At 33.8% G+C, this 14954-nt stretch overlaps 1 protein-coding gene across 2 annotated transcripts in view; it reads left to right on the forward strand.

Annotated features, from left to right (window-relative positions):
* The first annotated feature begins 387 nt into the window (after positions 1-387).
* The window catches only part of Pu (GTP cyclohydrolase punch), a 46762-nt gene continuing 32195 nt past the window's right edge, over positions 388-14954 (forward strand). The window contains exon 1 of one of the 2 annotated variants that reach the window (XM_074138871.1): positions 388-738. In XM_074138871.1, coding sequence (XP_073994972.1) covers positions 678-738 — 61 coding nt within the window. In that variant the 5' untranslated portion in view covers positions 388-677. Of the gene's footprint in view, positions 739-12579; positions 12912-14954 lie in introns of those variants that run through there. The other variant, XM_074138869.1, reaches the window with a different exon arrangement.

The raw sequence follows: 14954 nt of genomic DNA on the forward strand, positions 1-14954 counted from the left end.
AGTGTCACCGTACTACGTGACAGGAAGATGGAATTGTGATAAATTTTCGATCTCGAGTTTTTCACCGGATATAAACCGGCTTCAAGTTTCTTGTGAACGAAAAAAATGTTTGTTTTCTTTTGTGTGTGATTATCTACGTGTGAGTGTGTGTATGAGGACTTCATTAACTTAAAAATTTGGAGTGAAGACTCACATGACTTCCTCATACTGTAATTCACAAGTCTTTGAATTCTTTTTAATATTCTCGAAACTCGGAATATTTGGGTCATAATTTTTAATATTTAAACCGCTTGGGTTTTGTGAAAGTTGACAGATATTTTTAGTAAAAAAAAAAAAATACTTTTACAGAATTAAGATTTATTATTTTTTTTTCAAAACGGATATTTTCAACAGATCATAATCGTCTACTTTAATTTCCGTCGGACATCAAGATTCTAGTGTTCATAGAGCAATACTGAGTGTGGCTGTCTTGTCTGTCTGTCGGCTAGGTTAAATAGTAAATGCTGGTGACGTAAACATTCTCCACTGCCGTCAAACACTATATATTAACCGGCAGTAGTTGCAACCTTCTTGCCATTTTCCGGTCATAGCACACTCTGTGCAGAGCTTGTTCATTACGCGCGCTTTACTTTAACGTCTTTTTTTATTTCGGTCAAAAACTGAATAACCTGCTCATCATGAAACCTGAACTACCACAACAAATCTGCGTGGAAGAAGAACGCGCTGTCAAGAAAAATAGTATGTATAGAATAATTATAATTCTATTTAAATAATGATTGCTTGTAAACAATTATTAACATTGTTAATATAAACAAACATTTGCTAGAACCATTTAGATTTGTTTTGTTTTGTTTTTTGTTTGTTGCTTTTGTTTTGTTTTTTGTTTGTTGCTTTTGTTTTGTTTTTTGTTTGTTGCTTTTGTTTTGTTTTTTGTTTGTTGCTTTTTTTTGTTTTGTTTTGTTTTGTTGCGATCGCTTCCTATGTTTTGCGATCATGTCAAATTTTCATTCTGAAATTTTTTTTTTTTTTAGAAATTTGTCTGTATTTATGTGTGTTCGTGTCTTAAATAACCAAATATCTCCAAAACTTTAAAATCGCAGGAAGTTGAAACTTGATAATTAGATTGGACCAAACCCAAGCAAGGGTTCTTAACCGGAAGCGATCAGAAAACCCTTTACCGGAAGTGCCTACTTTACTGAAAAGGGTTTTCCCCCACTTAAAGAGATTTTCTCGTATATATTTTCCAGAAACTATTAACACATTGTACCCGTGGCGGCCTCTACACGTTTTCCCAGGGAAATTCCATTAAGAGCCCCGCTGGCTGAGTGTGGAGGAGTGTTGGTAGAAGGCTTTTCTCTTTAACGACCATTTGAGCATAATGTAGGGCGGTTTGTGTCCTATACGTCATAAAAAAAAATAGTTAAATTTTTCACTAAAATTCGAAGTTTAATGAAAACTCCTCGACCGGAAGGAAGTACCATCTTGTTGGATGTATTTTGTTTTCACTTTCTTCGAGATTTTTCGAAAATTGTCTTTAAACTTTGTAACATATTTAGGTAAAAAATATTTATTCGAATAATTTTTCTTAGGAAAAAATCATTTTCGAGTAATTTCGTGGTGTGTGTCTGTAAGTCCATAACTCGAGAGTGGTAATAAGAGGAAATCCGGTGGCTAGTTACTCACCACGTTAGTTTTAAACCAGTAATTCTCATCCTTTTTTTTTTTGTCGCGGCGGCACACTTTTAATAATTTCAAAATTTGGGGCGGCACACTAACAATAAGATAAGTTTAAAAGTATTTTACTTATCCCATAATAAACTGTGTAAAATAGTTTATGTTTATTTTCAATATAAAGTAATATGTACTACAAAAAACAACAGTATATGTTCTATTAAGGGATTAATTACTAGTTAATAATAAGAATACTTTTAATGAGAAATTTGAGCTTGATGTTTTTTGATAATTACAGTTTATATTTGGTCGTATAAATGGGTTAATGCTACTCTCATATCGTCTTCTACATTTTTAATATAATTTTTATTGAATGCATTTCTTAAATTTGGCGGCACACTTCAAAACTTTCGCGGCACTTTTGCGTTTGACAATCACTGTTTTATACATTTTCCAAAATTTATGGTTTGCTGCTGAGAGCCCCCCCCCCCCTTGGCACTGAAATATTTCCAACAATCGTAATAATTACGTCTTTTAAGCTCAATTAATTGCAAAAAAAAAAAAGAAGAAGTTTTTTAAAGCAATTTTTTAAGTTCTTTATAACAAGTATTGAAAGGTTTTAAAATTGTTTAGTTATTTCTAAATTTCTTAAAGGAAAATATTAAGATCGAATGCCGGAAGTTCACTTACCGGTAGTGCCACAACTCATTATTATTAATTTTGCCTTTTTTGTGGCATTGGCTTTCGCCATACAGCCAGCATCGTCTAGGTGCTTATCACTAGAATATCACTCACTCTCCATTCTTACTTATAAATACATTCGCTTCACACATTCATCCCTCCACTATATACAACTATTTACCTACAAACTTACAACTAATGGATAGATCATTACCTCCTATATTCCTGCCATCCTTATGGTTTAACCTAAATTGAAACCGAATATATTTTGTTTTTTTGAAAATAGCTTTTACCTTTTTTTCTAGAAAAGTTGGAAAGATTTTTGTATGAATCATTTATCTTGGCAAATTATTGTTTGGGAAAATTGGGGTTTAGATTTGTTCCATTTCAGTGCAATGTACGCTTTAACTAAATGTATAATGTTGGTAAGGATAAAAGAATTCTGATTAAAAAAAACACAAATAAAAATGTGATAAGGAAAAAAATATTAAGAGAAATCAAGAAGGCAGGCAATCTCTGTCCTAGGTTTGCTCTCATTGGCAGCGAACCCGTAAATCTCCCCCACTTGGCAATCATCTGAACTTCTTTGTAGGCCGTCTTTTTGGGTTTAAAACATTCTCTCTCACTCTCTCTCTCTCTCTCTCTCTCTCTCTCTTGGTCAGCGTTCAGCGTTAGTGCTGCTATTGTCATGACAACGTGGGGAAATCCCCTCCAAAACAATCACCCAACTAGAAGTTTCCGGAGGCTGAATTTTTTCAAGTATTTTCATTTTCTGGAAAATGATTTCGAAATTTGAACGTTTTAGTTAGTACAGGTAGACATAATAACTTGTATTTGATAGATTTTTCCCAGCTAAGTCCAACTTGAAAGCAGTTCTGGGGGAGAGGTAGAGATTAACTTCCTTTAAAGCTCCACTCTAAGCAGTGTTAACCTTAAATGGAATTTTATTATTATTATTTTGGATGGTTTGTTTAATTACAATCAGCGCATTATTGTGCTATAAACCAGAGGTGGCCAACAAGTCGATCGCGAGGCCAGTTTTGATCGATTTACCAGTTTTACTGCCCCCCCCCCCAAAAAAACGCGAAAGTGAAATATTGAAATCAAATTATCAGCCATTCTGTGCATTTTTATAACAACTTTTCCATATTTACCAACAAAATAGTACAACAACATTGCAGTTGATAAAAAAATTAAATTGCATTTTAAGTTAGTAAAAAATCGTATCTTGAAAAACGTGTCGGAAAATCGAATATTTTAGGTCCCGCATGTACGGAAATGCTGCTATCAAAAGTTGGGTCTGGAAATTTATTTTCTTCATGAGCCTATATCTCGAAAACTTAATAAAGTGATTTAAAAAATAATATATTTTACTTATCTACCCATACCTCGCTGGAATGCACCTTATACTGAAACACAGTGTATGCATACACAGTATGCATTTCACACCTCCTTAAGACTACGCCCATCGACCTACAAGTCGATCGCGACACAATTTTAAAGATAAAAAAGTAGATCTTATATAAAGAAAAGTTAGCCACCCCTGCTATATAAACAACCATGAGAACATAGAATGTCCACAACACTCTTGAAGAGTGAAGAAGTAACCAACATTTGCATTATCTAAGAACTTTCGCCTCCAAGAGACGATCGCTTTGGCCACTCACTGTCTTTTAAGACGTCCAGAAGAATATTCTGGAAGAATGGCTGGTTCTAATTAGTGTATCAGTTTTAATAAATTAAGATGGCAGTCTCCTGTAACAGGTTAGAGCGACTACAGAAATGTGGTGGATTGAAATGTTTTGATTGCAGATGCGCAGAAAAAGTGTCGAAACATAGAGCTCAGAATTTTATACTACAACGACTGGATTCTCTGGAAAGTGTCCCTAAAGTGTAATTTGCGGTTACATAACCTGTTCAATAATTAATAATAATCAATAATTAATTAATGTTCAATAATATGGAGAAAAATTCCATATTGCTGAAGAAAAGTCGATTGAACAAAACTGCAACAGTTTCAATTCCTGAAGCCTGAGGAACAATCGATTTTTTTTTGTTATTTATTTGCGCAGTCGCAATCAATTTTACTCTAATAGTAAAGTAAACAAATTAAATTAATTACCTTTATTCAGGTTATCCACTGCCAACTAGATTAGCATGTCATATCATGTTCAATCAAATGAGTTCAAAACCAAAATTAGCGCATTCAATCACAATCTTGGTTTATTATTTAATCACAATAATGACAGGAACTCCCAAGGCTAAGACCCTGTGCCACTGCTGGCTAGATTATTACTTTCTATAGAGGAAATAAAAGCAATGTCACTTGCGACTGACTAACCGCGACACTACGATTGAACACAGTTGCTAATTAGTACTACTGTAACTTAGTGAACCTTTAAGCCCCGTACTTGGCCGAATTGTATTGCAAGTCAGAAATTTACATGACCCAGAGCGGTTAGCCCCTATAGTGGGGAGTCTTTAAAGATAAAATCGGCTAAGGACTTGTCTCTTACTAGATTTCCGGAGATCCTGACTTAGGATCTTTGTGTGTGTGTGTGTGTGTGTAAAGAAGTACTTCCGATTTGCAGGATTTTGAACGCTACGCTATAATCATACACAAACCCAAACGTCATTCTCCTGTTGTTTTGGATCAACCTGCAACCTCCCGTTTCGAACTCGGTAGACCTCAGAACGGAAAACTATAAGGACGTCTACAGATTTTTTTTATATTAAATTTCCGAAAATCTATTCAGTAAACCCCCACACTTCCGGTTCACAATTATCCACATTTATCAGAAATAAAATCATCATGGGTTGATGGTAAAATCATCCCATAATTCTCGAGTTTAGTATTTCAAAGAATCGTTCTTTATAAATTTTCAGCCTGTTCAAGGGCAATGCCAAGGTCAAATTTTCAATGATTTTCTTTAGAATTAACAAATAAATTATAAAGAAAATATATTTATATGAATTTTTAGAAACGTTCAGATCTTTTTGTCCTTGATAATGTATTTGAAGCGTTTCATCTAGTTTTTTTTTTAATTAAAATTATTCTTTAATAAAAATTTAATAAATTTAAAATTTATATATTGGAAGGATGTCATTAATTATTTAGTGACATTTATTTAAGATATCTCCTAATGTTCACTTTCCTGTAAAGTTATATTTGTAGTAATAAAAATAATTTCTAACACGACTTTTAAGCTCTTTATATTACTACTTCTACTATATAGTAGGTTTTAATTGGTTAAAACTGTTACAAGCAATTGCACTCTAATAACTGATATGGCGAGCAATACAATCCTATGGGAGAGGGCGTGGCTGTGGGCGTAGATATCATGAAAGTTTTGTGCTTCTGATTGGCCAATCTAACCGCCCATATTTTATACCACTATCTCTTGCGCCTTGATTGGTTAATTATTTTACACTAATTTATTTCATAGAAAAATAAAAATGATTTTTTTTTTTTTTACTAATTTTTCTCCTGAAAGTATTTGATAAATTATCAGATTATCTAATAGAAAATTTAAATGAAAATGATTATTAAAATGTAATCTAATTTATTGGATTACCTTATACAATATGTTTAACGGGAAAAAGAAAAATTTGTTAGATTTGTATGCTTTATGGAAAAAGTAGGAAAAACCAATTTTAGCTTTGATGGGGGATCAAACGTACGTAAGCCTGCCAAGTTGTTTTGGGTTAATATGGCGGATAGCTTTACAATGATAACCGTTTCCCTAATTTTATTCATTAAACACGTAGTTTGAAAAAGAGATTAGCAGTTCTGGGGGCTGGATTATATCGGATTCGGATACAATACTATTCTGGCTACAAAATCTAATCTCTCATCGCTAGCAGACAGAGATCAATCGAGGAACCCTTCTTCCTCCTGATATAAGCTCCACTATGTCTTATGAAACCAGTATGTACAGCAAGGAATCCAGCCAGGAATCTGAAAGATGCAGCATCTTCCACTGTTTTGTGTTCCAACAAACTCATCAAAAGATTTATGTGTCTATTATATCTAATTTCGCTAATTGTGGATGTTTTAAAAGTTTTCAATAATTTCAATATTAAGAAATCAGAAATAAATAATGTTTTACGAAGTAGCATTTAGTTTTGTTTTAATTAGTCAGTAGTTTTGGTATATAGAATATGACTTCAGAGTACTTACGATCTCACAATGAATCAGGAAGCTTGTAATAGTGACTTAGTTGAAGTCACTCTGTTCAAGGATGGTAAGTTCGAAACTAGCCAGGGATATTTTTTTTTTTTAACGCATGCTGGTACGACTGATAAAAATCAGTGATATTGATTTTTATATTAAATTATCTAGTCTAGCAATTTGTTACAATTAATTAAAGATCAGAAATAGCGCTACCAGGTCAAGGTCAGCTGGCTTCAAGCTTTGATTATGAGATAAAGGTCAGCCTCTAAAATACAGATCACTTACTGCTAAGGTGCAGTTAGTTAGGTTGGGCTGACGTAATGAGCTGTCCAACAGTGTGTCAGTCAAAGTAGTAGCTAGTTTGAATCGATTATTAACGATTATCAAGATAAGGATAACCTGCTTGCAAACAATAACCTCTCGCCCAATTTATAAAATCTCATATTAAACATTTGGAAAACAACATTAAGCTGATAAAAAAATCATTTCTAAGGAAAAATTAGTTCAGGAGAAAACTGTAGGTAAAATTTTCATAGTTCTAAAAGCAGTTTTATTTTAATTTTTCTTTTTTGCAGGAACTCTATTATGTTCATTTCTTTTGCAATTTTACAATTTCGAATGTAAATACCCTAAAATATCTGACCAATTACCTAATTGCAACTAATTGTGCAGTAAATACTAAATTTTAGCAAATTTAATCCATCAGTTTTAAATTACTTTAATAATTTTATTTAAAACAAAACGAAAAAATCAATATTTTTTAAACGGTTGACCTTGTGTTATTGTGTAGTCGTCATAGTAACATTGTGAATGTAACAGCTGATTGTTGCCAAGTGACATTCCTGTCAAAGCCGTATAAATAGTTGTATTGTAATGGTGATCTAACGAGTTGACTTTGACAAGAGAATTCTCTCTCAAGTTGGTAATAAACTTCATCTAATTATACAAATAAGTAATAAATATTTTATGACTGTGATTTCTAGGTGGGGTTTGGTTGGTTGGTACACATAGGTTTGCTTGACAGGTTTTGTTTTTAAAAAAAAGGTTCACTGTGTGTCGCATGAGTACGACAATAACAACAACAACAACTTCTTTCATGACGGTCTTTGGTACGTGATTATTGTTTGGCGTTTACACGTAAATTTTATTGTCAGTATAAGCAAACTTTGGGAATTTTATTATGTCGTAATTAATTTACTAAAATGTTCTAGATTTTGGGAAGTTTTTTGTGCAATCTGTGTATGATTCTACAGGAAAAGAGTTTGGTGTTTTTCAACATTAAGTATCGATGTAGTTATCGATGCAGTTTTTTTATTATTTGAATTTTTTCAGTAGTAATCTCCTCTATAACTAACCAACACAATACCAAACACTTCTTGGATCTATGCTGGACTTACTGAGCCCTTATCTATGAATCCTCTAACATTAAATGTACATCCTTTAGTCACAGAATCGCATAATCGTGTGATTATGATTTTGATAAAATTTCTCGCGAAATCGCAATACTTCTGTGGGGAATAAGATCAAATAAAAATGAAATAGTTGACAGATTACTGTGTAATTGGTGGATGATCGCATTATGTTGTAATTGTCGTAATTTTTGTTTAAAGATCATTAAATGATAAAGCCTTTAATTACATTCTTACTTAGTCTCATTACGTTACAACTATTTCAGCAGCTGATTTCATACTTCCAGGGAGTTTTAAATTAACCAAACAGCAGAGTGAGTTATCAGAATGGTTGTTTATTTAATTTAAGAAAAACAAATAGCCACTAAAAACTATGCAATTCCTTCCTGTGAAACATTCGCGCGACTAACTTGTTTGTCCCGATGACAGTGTTACCAACAGAAATCTGATTCAGAGGTTTTCTTCCCTACATTGTTTTAGAAAAATTATAATTTCCCTTTCAGTGGTATTACTGCGAGTAAGTTTAGAATTTAAATTGAAGTGAAATAAGTTCTAACTGAGAAAATAAATAATTCTTTCATAATTTAGTTTTCATTAGAAGAAAAAAATAGTTTTTGTAACATTGAGAGAAAAATAACATTATTTTTTTGCTTTTTATCACAGGAGCAAAGAACTATGATCATATTGTACGTGATTTTGTTCCAATGTTGCCAATTTTATTTGGAACAGTTGGTAATAGTTATGTGTCCTGTCGATCGGCCTGACTTAGTCAGTGAATTCTGTGAGGGGGGGCCCTCTATTATCCACAATCCGGGCATTAAGTGGGCTAACTAATTAGGCCCTTGGTATTTCTCTAATAAATATAGACAACATAAAATATAATACTGATCGCTCTCCATTAAAATCTGCTTTGCATTTTAATATTAATTATTAATACTCGTGGGAACTAACTATAGCGGATCAGATTGCAAATTTTTGACCGGAAATGTCCACTTTGAGGCTTCCCTGACGTAATAATCAACATCCCGCTTCCGGAAGTAAAACTTTTCTCATCAGATTTTGAACTTTTTTTTCCTGATTTTTCTCGAACATTCATTTTATATTCTTTAAGCTCTAGAACTTCGGTTATAAAACAGGAAACAAATGTTCTGCTCCTAAAATTCTGAGACTATTTCTGCTTCTAAACTATAGTTTTGTCCAAAATCTTCAAACCGGAAATGAGATTTTTTTTTGTTTTCGAAAATGATTCTAACGATTTTCTTTTCTTTAAATTGTGAACAAAATGCGGAAACACAATTTTAAATCACTTTTCTTTTTTTGGCAGAATGTTTTTGGCTTTTCTTTATTAGAAGGTTCTCAGGAAATAGCAGTGAAAGACCCAGAGCACCTTTTTACATATACTGTCTCTAACCTGAAAAGCTGCTTAATTACTATTTACTGGATAAGGGAAATTTTTGGCGATCTTGTCTAATTTTAGGAAAATTAAGAGTATTCATTGGAGAGAGCTATTTTGTGAGGCCATTGAATACGAAAATGTGGTTAAAAAAAAAGAAAACAGGCGTGTACGTAGATACCTCAAAAAAAACGGAAAATCGCCCTGTAATTTACCGGGGAAAAATTCCTTAACCGGAACTACCGCTTTTCTCAATGGATTTTTCATTTTTCTGAAAATTTTTTAGCTTCGATTTTCTCTAATATTTGTTCCTACACTCAGCTAAAAACTGTTAAGGGAATTTTCGGGTGATAAAGGTGGTGGTAGTGCTTAAAGTATAATTTCTATGTGACGTATGTTTTATCGAACTCTACATTAGGAACTATTGAGAGTAGAAAGGTAATGTCGCCCAGTTGTGAGTTTGGAGTGTGCTGTCAAAGCTTAGAGGTTCGGCCCTACGGAGAAGCAGAGCCCTTGCTTTCAAGCTACCCAGGAGCCCTTCCCGGTCCTGAACAGGTAGTATTTAAAGGGAGCCCTGTCTCTAGCCCCCTTTAAGATCGCAGTAGTTAGTTCAGTTGGCTGTTGATAGAGGCGCTACGTCGGTTTTTTAAAGACAAAAAAATACCAAATATAATGTTCGGATTTTATTATCATTATCATTTAACAATAAATTAATAAGAAATTAGCGGTAGAATGGAATTTTTATTGGGGCTAATAAAGTTCAAAGGTCTCGGAGAGGTAGACGCCCCATAACATTGCGGTATTCCCTCACTAAGAGTAAAACAGTAAAAAAAAACCTGGAAACAACTCATTGAAGGAAATTCACCAGCCTTCATGATTACTGGGAGTTTGTCAGGTATTCCCGGAGAGATTGTATACATTCGGCGGGGATTCCCGGATGTGAACAGAGCTCTGGGCTGGGTGCTTCATACACATCTCGGTCACATGTCTCGTCTTTTCCACTAAACTATGAGTCATTTACTGTTTATTTTGTTTATTTCGACGACCCCAAAGAAATATAATCTACTAGACTCACAAGACTTCCTTTTACTTCTATTCTACTAGTTATAACACGCAAATATTTGGGTCCTATTTGAATCTGATTATTTTTATTATTAAGTTTTTAAAACTAGAATTTAATTGATTTCTGATAGGGTTTGATTTGCTTTACACCATAACTCAGGTTAATAACCAGATTCTCATTATTTTGCTCGCTAATCGATTACGCAATTCGATTATCCACTTTCGTCATATACAAAGACAAACATAGCTAGCTACCTGTTTTTTTTTTTGCACAAGTTATCTTTACAGACTCAGCGAAACCATAAACACTTAAGACTTTAATGCTCAACCTAATAATTTACTCAAGTATATTTAAATTAAATTTACTCGACGAGCAAATATAGTAAAATTTATCATTTTTTTCCCCGGAGTGGCAAAGTTTGCAGCAAACATGAGACGTTTCCATGTTTAATTGGCGGATCATAAAATTTACAATCCGCTGATTATCTGGCAAAAAAAATGTCGCTCCTAAGACCAGTCAGGTGTTTTTTTCGTTCGGATTACGTAAATCATTTGTTTACTTATGAAATTAGTGTGTTGATGAAATCTTTCCGTTGAAAGTAAGACCCGGGAAAAATCTACTAGAACTCTTATTGGTACATGAGCTCTTCAGCATTAACTCCTAGTGTGCAGGTTATCCTAATAAAACTATTGTTAAATAGGTTCCCAATTTCTCTCTCTTTTTTTGCAAATCCATGTTTAAACATTTGATTAAGAAACTTGTACTTTCTGGAAGGGATTAACCAGGGAGCGCTGGATTCCCATGCGGAGATCCCGGGTTCGAATCCAACTGAAGATCTTCAAGATTTTCTCTTCCTAGAAGCTTCTTACAGTTCTGGCGATGGACAGAGTTGTCTGAAAAGAGAGAATACTATTCGGAGCCTGGCAGTGCTCCAGTTTTGGAAAAATGTTAGTACAAACAGTGATTGTAACACTTCCTGGAAGAGGCAGCATGAACTATAGTTGATTTGGTTTTAATTTTCTTTATTTCTCTTTTAATTTTAATTACTCTTTTTCAATGTTTTTTTTTTTTAATAAGTCATAATGGCAGTTAGATGGTATTAGGTAAGTGTTAATTAATGATACCGGAAGTGAGCTGAAATAAATTGTTTTCAGTTGAGAAAAATGGAAAAAATGAATTTTCCTTGTTGAGTGAGCAAAAATACATTCTGGCTGAAAAAATAGCTAAGGGCACTAATTGATCTTAGAAGGTGCCTGAAATTAAATTAAAAACTCAAAAAAAAAAGAATTCTCCAAATTTGGAGCCAGGTGATTTGGATAAGGTCATTGAAGCACTAATGTAATTTAGGCCGAGAAGTTTATCCATTGGCAACCGCGCGCTGTTGGTAGCGCGTGTAATTAAGTTAGTAGGTAGGTTCTACAGCAGAAGGTTATGTTCTTGTTTTGTTTATTCTATCTACAAAGTAAATCAAGTGCAATGATTACAAAAAACATAGAAGATAAATAAGAGAAAAGCGTTACACCATCATCCTTCATTTTTCTCTTCCATAATTTCCTAGAAAACTTTCCGTCTGTTTGGATTAGTGAAAATGAAATATTTGGTAACGAAGAGTAAGTTACCCAATGGTACCAAGTACCTGCATTTAATGTTTAGTATTTTAAAGATTTTTACGGGTCGTAAATGTATATGTAGTGGCACTGAGGAATGTTGCAGATCTAGTCTTCGAAGTTATATAACAATCTCATCATGGTTCCGTTTGGTTTGTAATTTTACTAAAATAATGACGACAAAGCAACAAAACGGAAAATATTAATTTTTTTTTTTTACTCTACTGACCGGAAATGGCAGACTTTTCACAGGAAAGTTTCAGTTAATAGTGTTCAAAAAAAAAAAAAAAATTGATCTTTAAATAAGAATAGGTTTCTTTGGAAGGTTATATTACAACGTAATGTATGGTTATCCCAATATTGTTTTATGTTGATCTAGAATTTGAATATGACTTAAAATGTTAAGCGTTGGCAGAAAATGAAATTACGTAACCATAAGTTGAAGTTTCTGGTGTTTAACGCCAGTTTCTTTCGTATTTTTGGTTGGTCCAGCAGAACACCCTAGCGGCGACGCCCGGCAAGTCCAGGCGAGGTGTTACCTCCCTCCCAAACTGGTAGCATATATATATTTATGTGAGCGATTCTATGTGATACAGTACCCCACAGTGATCTGTCCGACACCACTACGGGTTTTTCCCAAATATTTAACGCTTTTCCGAGTCTATTTTTTTTTTTAAAGGAAATTTCGTCCTATTTCTTTTATTTTTCTTTAGTTAATTTTTATTTTATTTTATTTTTTGAAAATTTTCACCTTTATTTTCAAAAAAAAAAACTTACTACACAATGAACGGTACAACAGAAATTAAGGACAGACCACCACGTTTGAGGACAGTATCCTGGCAGGAAGAATTGTCCGAGAATGACAACGATGTACCAGGAACACCTAAGGGACCTAGAACTTCCACAACACCAGGTTTGACTTTTTTTTTGTTGTTGTTGTTAGTTTTATTTCTCGTATAGAACATTGAAGGTGTGTGTACCCAACTACAGCCAGCTTAAAGTAGCTCCTACTTCCGGTTCTCCCCCCCTTTGAACTTTGATTCTCAAATTTTTTGGTGTTTCCGATGTTCTTAAACCGTTTAAAGAATGTCTTTTTAATTTACTTGAGAAAATCTGAGAAATTCATCCTGGACAATATTTTTGTATGCGTATTTTTTTTAAAAAAAAACGGAAACAACCAATTTAAAATCCGCTTAGCCCCATTTCCCCTCCAAAAAATAAAAGTGATAACAAAAAATAGTCTCTCGTAGGTTCCTGTAAATTTGTAAGGACACTCTAGCTTTTAAAAGAAAAACTAGCTGGAAGATCAAACTTTGTACTTCCCTTGCGGCCCCCTCCCCTCCCATCGATCCTACCACTAACATGGCGCGTGTCCCTCCACCGGAAAGTTACATTTTGGTAAATAAATTTATCACCTTTATAAGATTCTCCGAATTTGACCTCATTTTTCTGGGATTTATTATTATTTTTAAGGGCACTTCCGGTGGGAAGTTTTTGGGGGTGATGTCTCTGTGTACAGTCATTTGTGTGTATAGTGCCGTTTTTATAATATTTATGTATAATATTTGTAAGAATCTGATATGATCGCTGATTTTATCCCTCATAGCATTTTGTTTTTTGTTTTCTGACTGGTTACGGACTTACGTTCATCATCAGAGGTTTATTAACAAGTTTTATTTAGAGAATTTCAACGTCTATTGAACTGATAAAAGTCCGAAACCGGCCAGAAATACAAACAAACAAAAAAAAAGTGCTTGCTACGATTGGATAAAATCAGCGATGTTTTTCGTCCAATCACATTCTCCTTAATTAAATATTATTCCAAATACTCGGTAATTGAAAGAAAACGGTATTGTTAGAACTCTGGTAATAGCGAATGTCCACGTTTATTTAGAATTGTAACATTTATTAGGAAAAATTTGCCCGGCAATTTTGTACAGTTTTTTTGGAGGGAATGTAAGTGTTATATAATGACGCTACTAGTCGTCCTCTCAGCACACAGAGCGCTCTAGCAGAGCTATATAAAAACAATCTTTAAAAAGTTTGCTATTTAGATATGTCAAGTAGTAAAAATTTAGTCAGTATGAGTGTATTACAAACAGATTTTTCTCAGTTTGGATAAATAAATGATTAATATTATGTATATGAAGGAAATGAGATTTAAAAAATGTTTCCGTTTTCATCACTGGATGATAACAAAGAGTTTGTCTTGTCAGCTGTCAGTATCAAACTTCTATCTAAGCTCTATTCTTCTTCTGATTTCCAGAAGTCAAGACTGCATTTTTTATTTATTTATTATCAAATCGTTATTTCCTTATGATGTCACTTCCTTTGACTGATAGATCTACGTTATGGTTATGAGTTTGTATTCGTTTTTTTTCGATATTTAGGATTCAAATAGCGATGATTCGGTCAAAAATAAAACAACTCCGTCTTTTCGCCAACGGTTTCGACAATATGTCTTCTTGTGGGGTTATGTGGATTGGTTGAATTACACAGGTAAACTAAGAACCAATAGAATGGAGAACATGCAGCGAAAGTGCATGTCAAAAAGTGAATGGAAACAATGGGCCTACCCTCTCAAACCCTCCCTCTCTTTCTGCACACTTAAGTGGAGATTATTATATAATTAGAAATGTTTCTTTAGTGAATTGAACCAGCCAATAATAATGAAGACTGGCAACAGTGTGTGTCTGTGTAGCGGTTACATAACGCCATGGGTCGTGTGAGTGTGGCACAACCTTCAAAGACTTGGGACAGAAGATGATCGTCTTTGTAAAGTACCTGCGCTCCCCCCCAGTAGGGGAAGAAGGTGAACAACACTTTAAACAACTTTCAAACTGTCTCTAACTGCAGGTAGCATTCAGCCGTTGATGGAGCCTGTTATCGACCCTTTGTTGGGGAGGAAGAGCTGTCATAAATTTTAAAAGAAACTGACGTTTCGGCAAAAAAAACA

The sequence above is a fragment of the Rhodnius prolixus genome, unplaced genomic scaffold (genome assembly GCF_049639745.1).
Source record: "Rhodnius prolixus isolate KJV_2025 unplaced genomic scaffold, Rpr scaffold_17, whole genome shotgun sequence".
NCBI classification, from domain to species: domain Eukaryota; kingdom Metazoa; phylum Arthropoda; class Insecta; order Hemiptera; family Reduviidae; genus Rhodnius; species Rhodnius prolixus.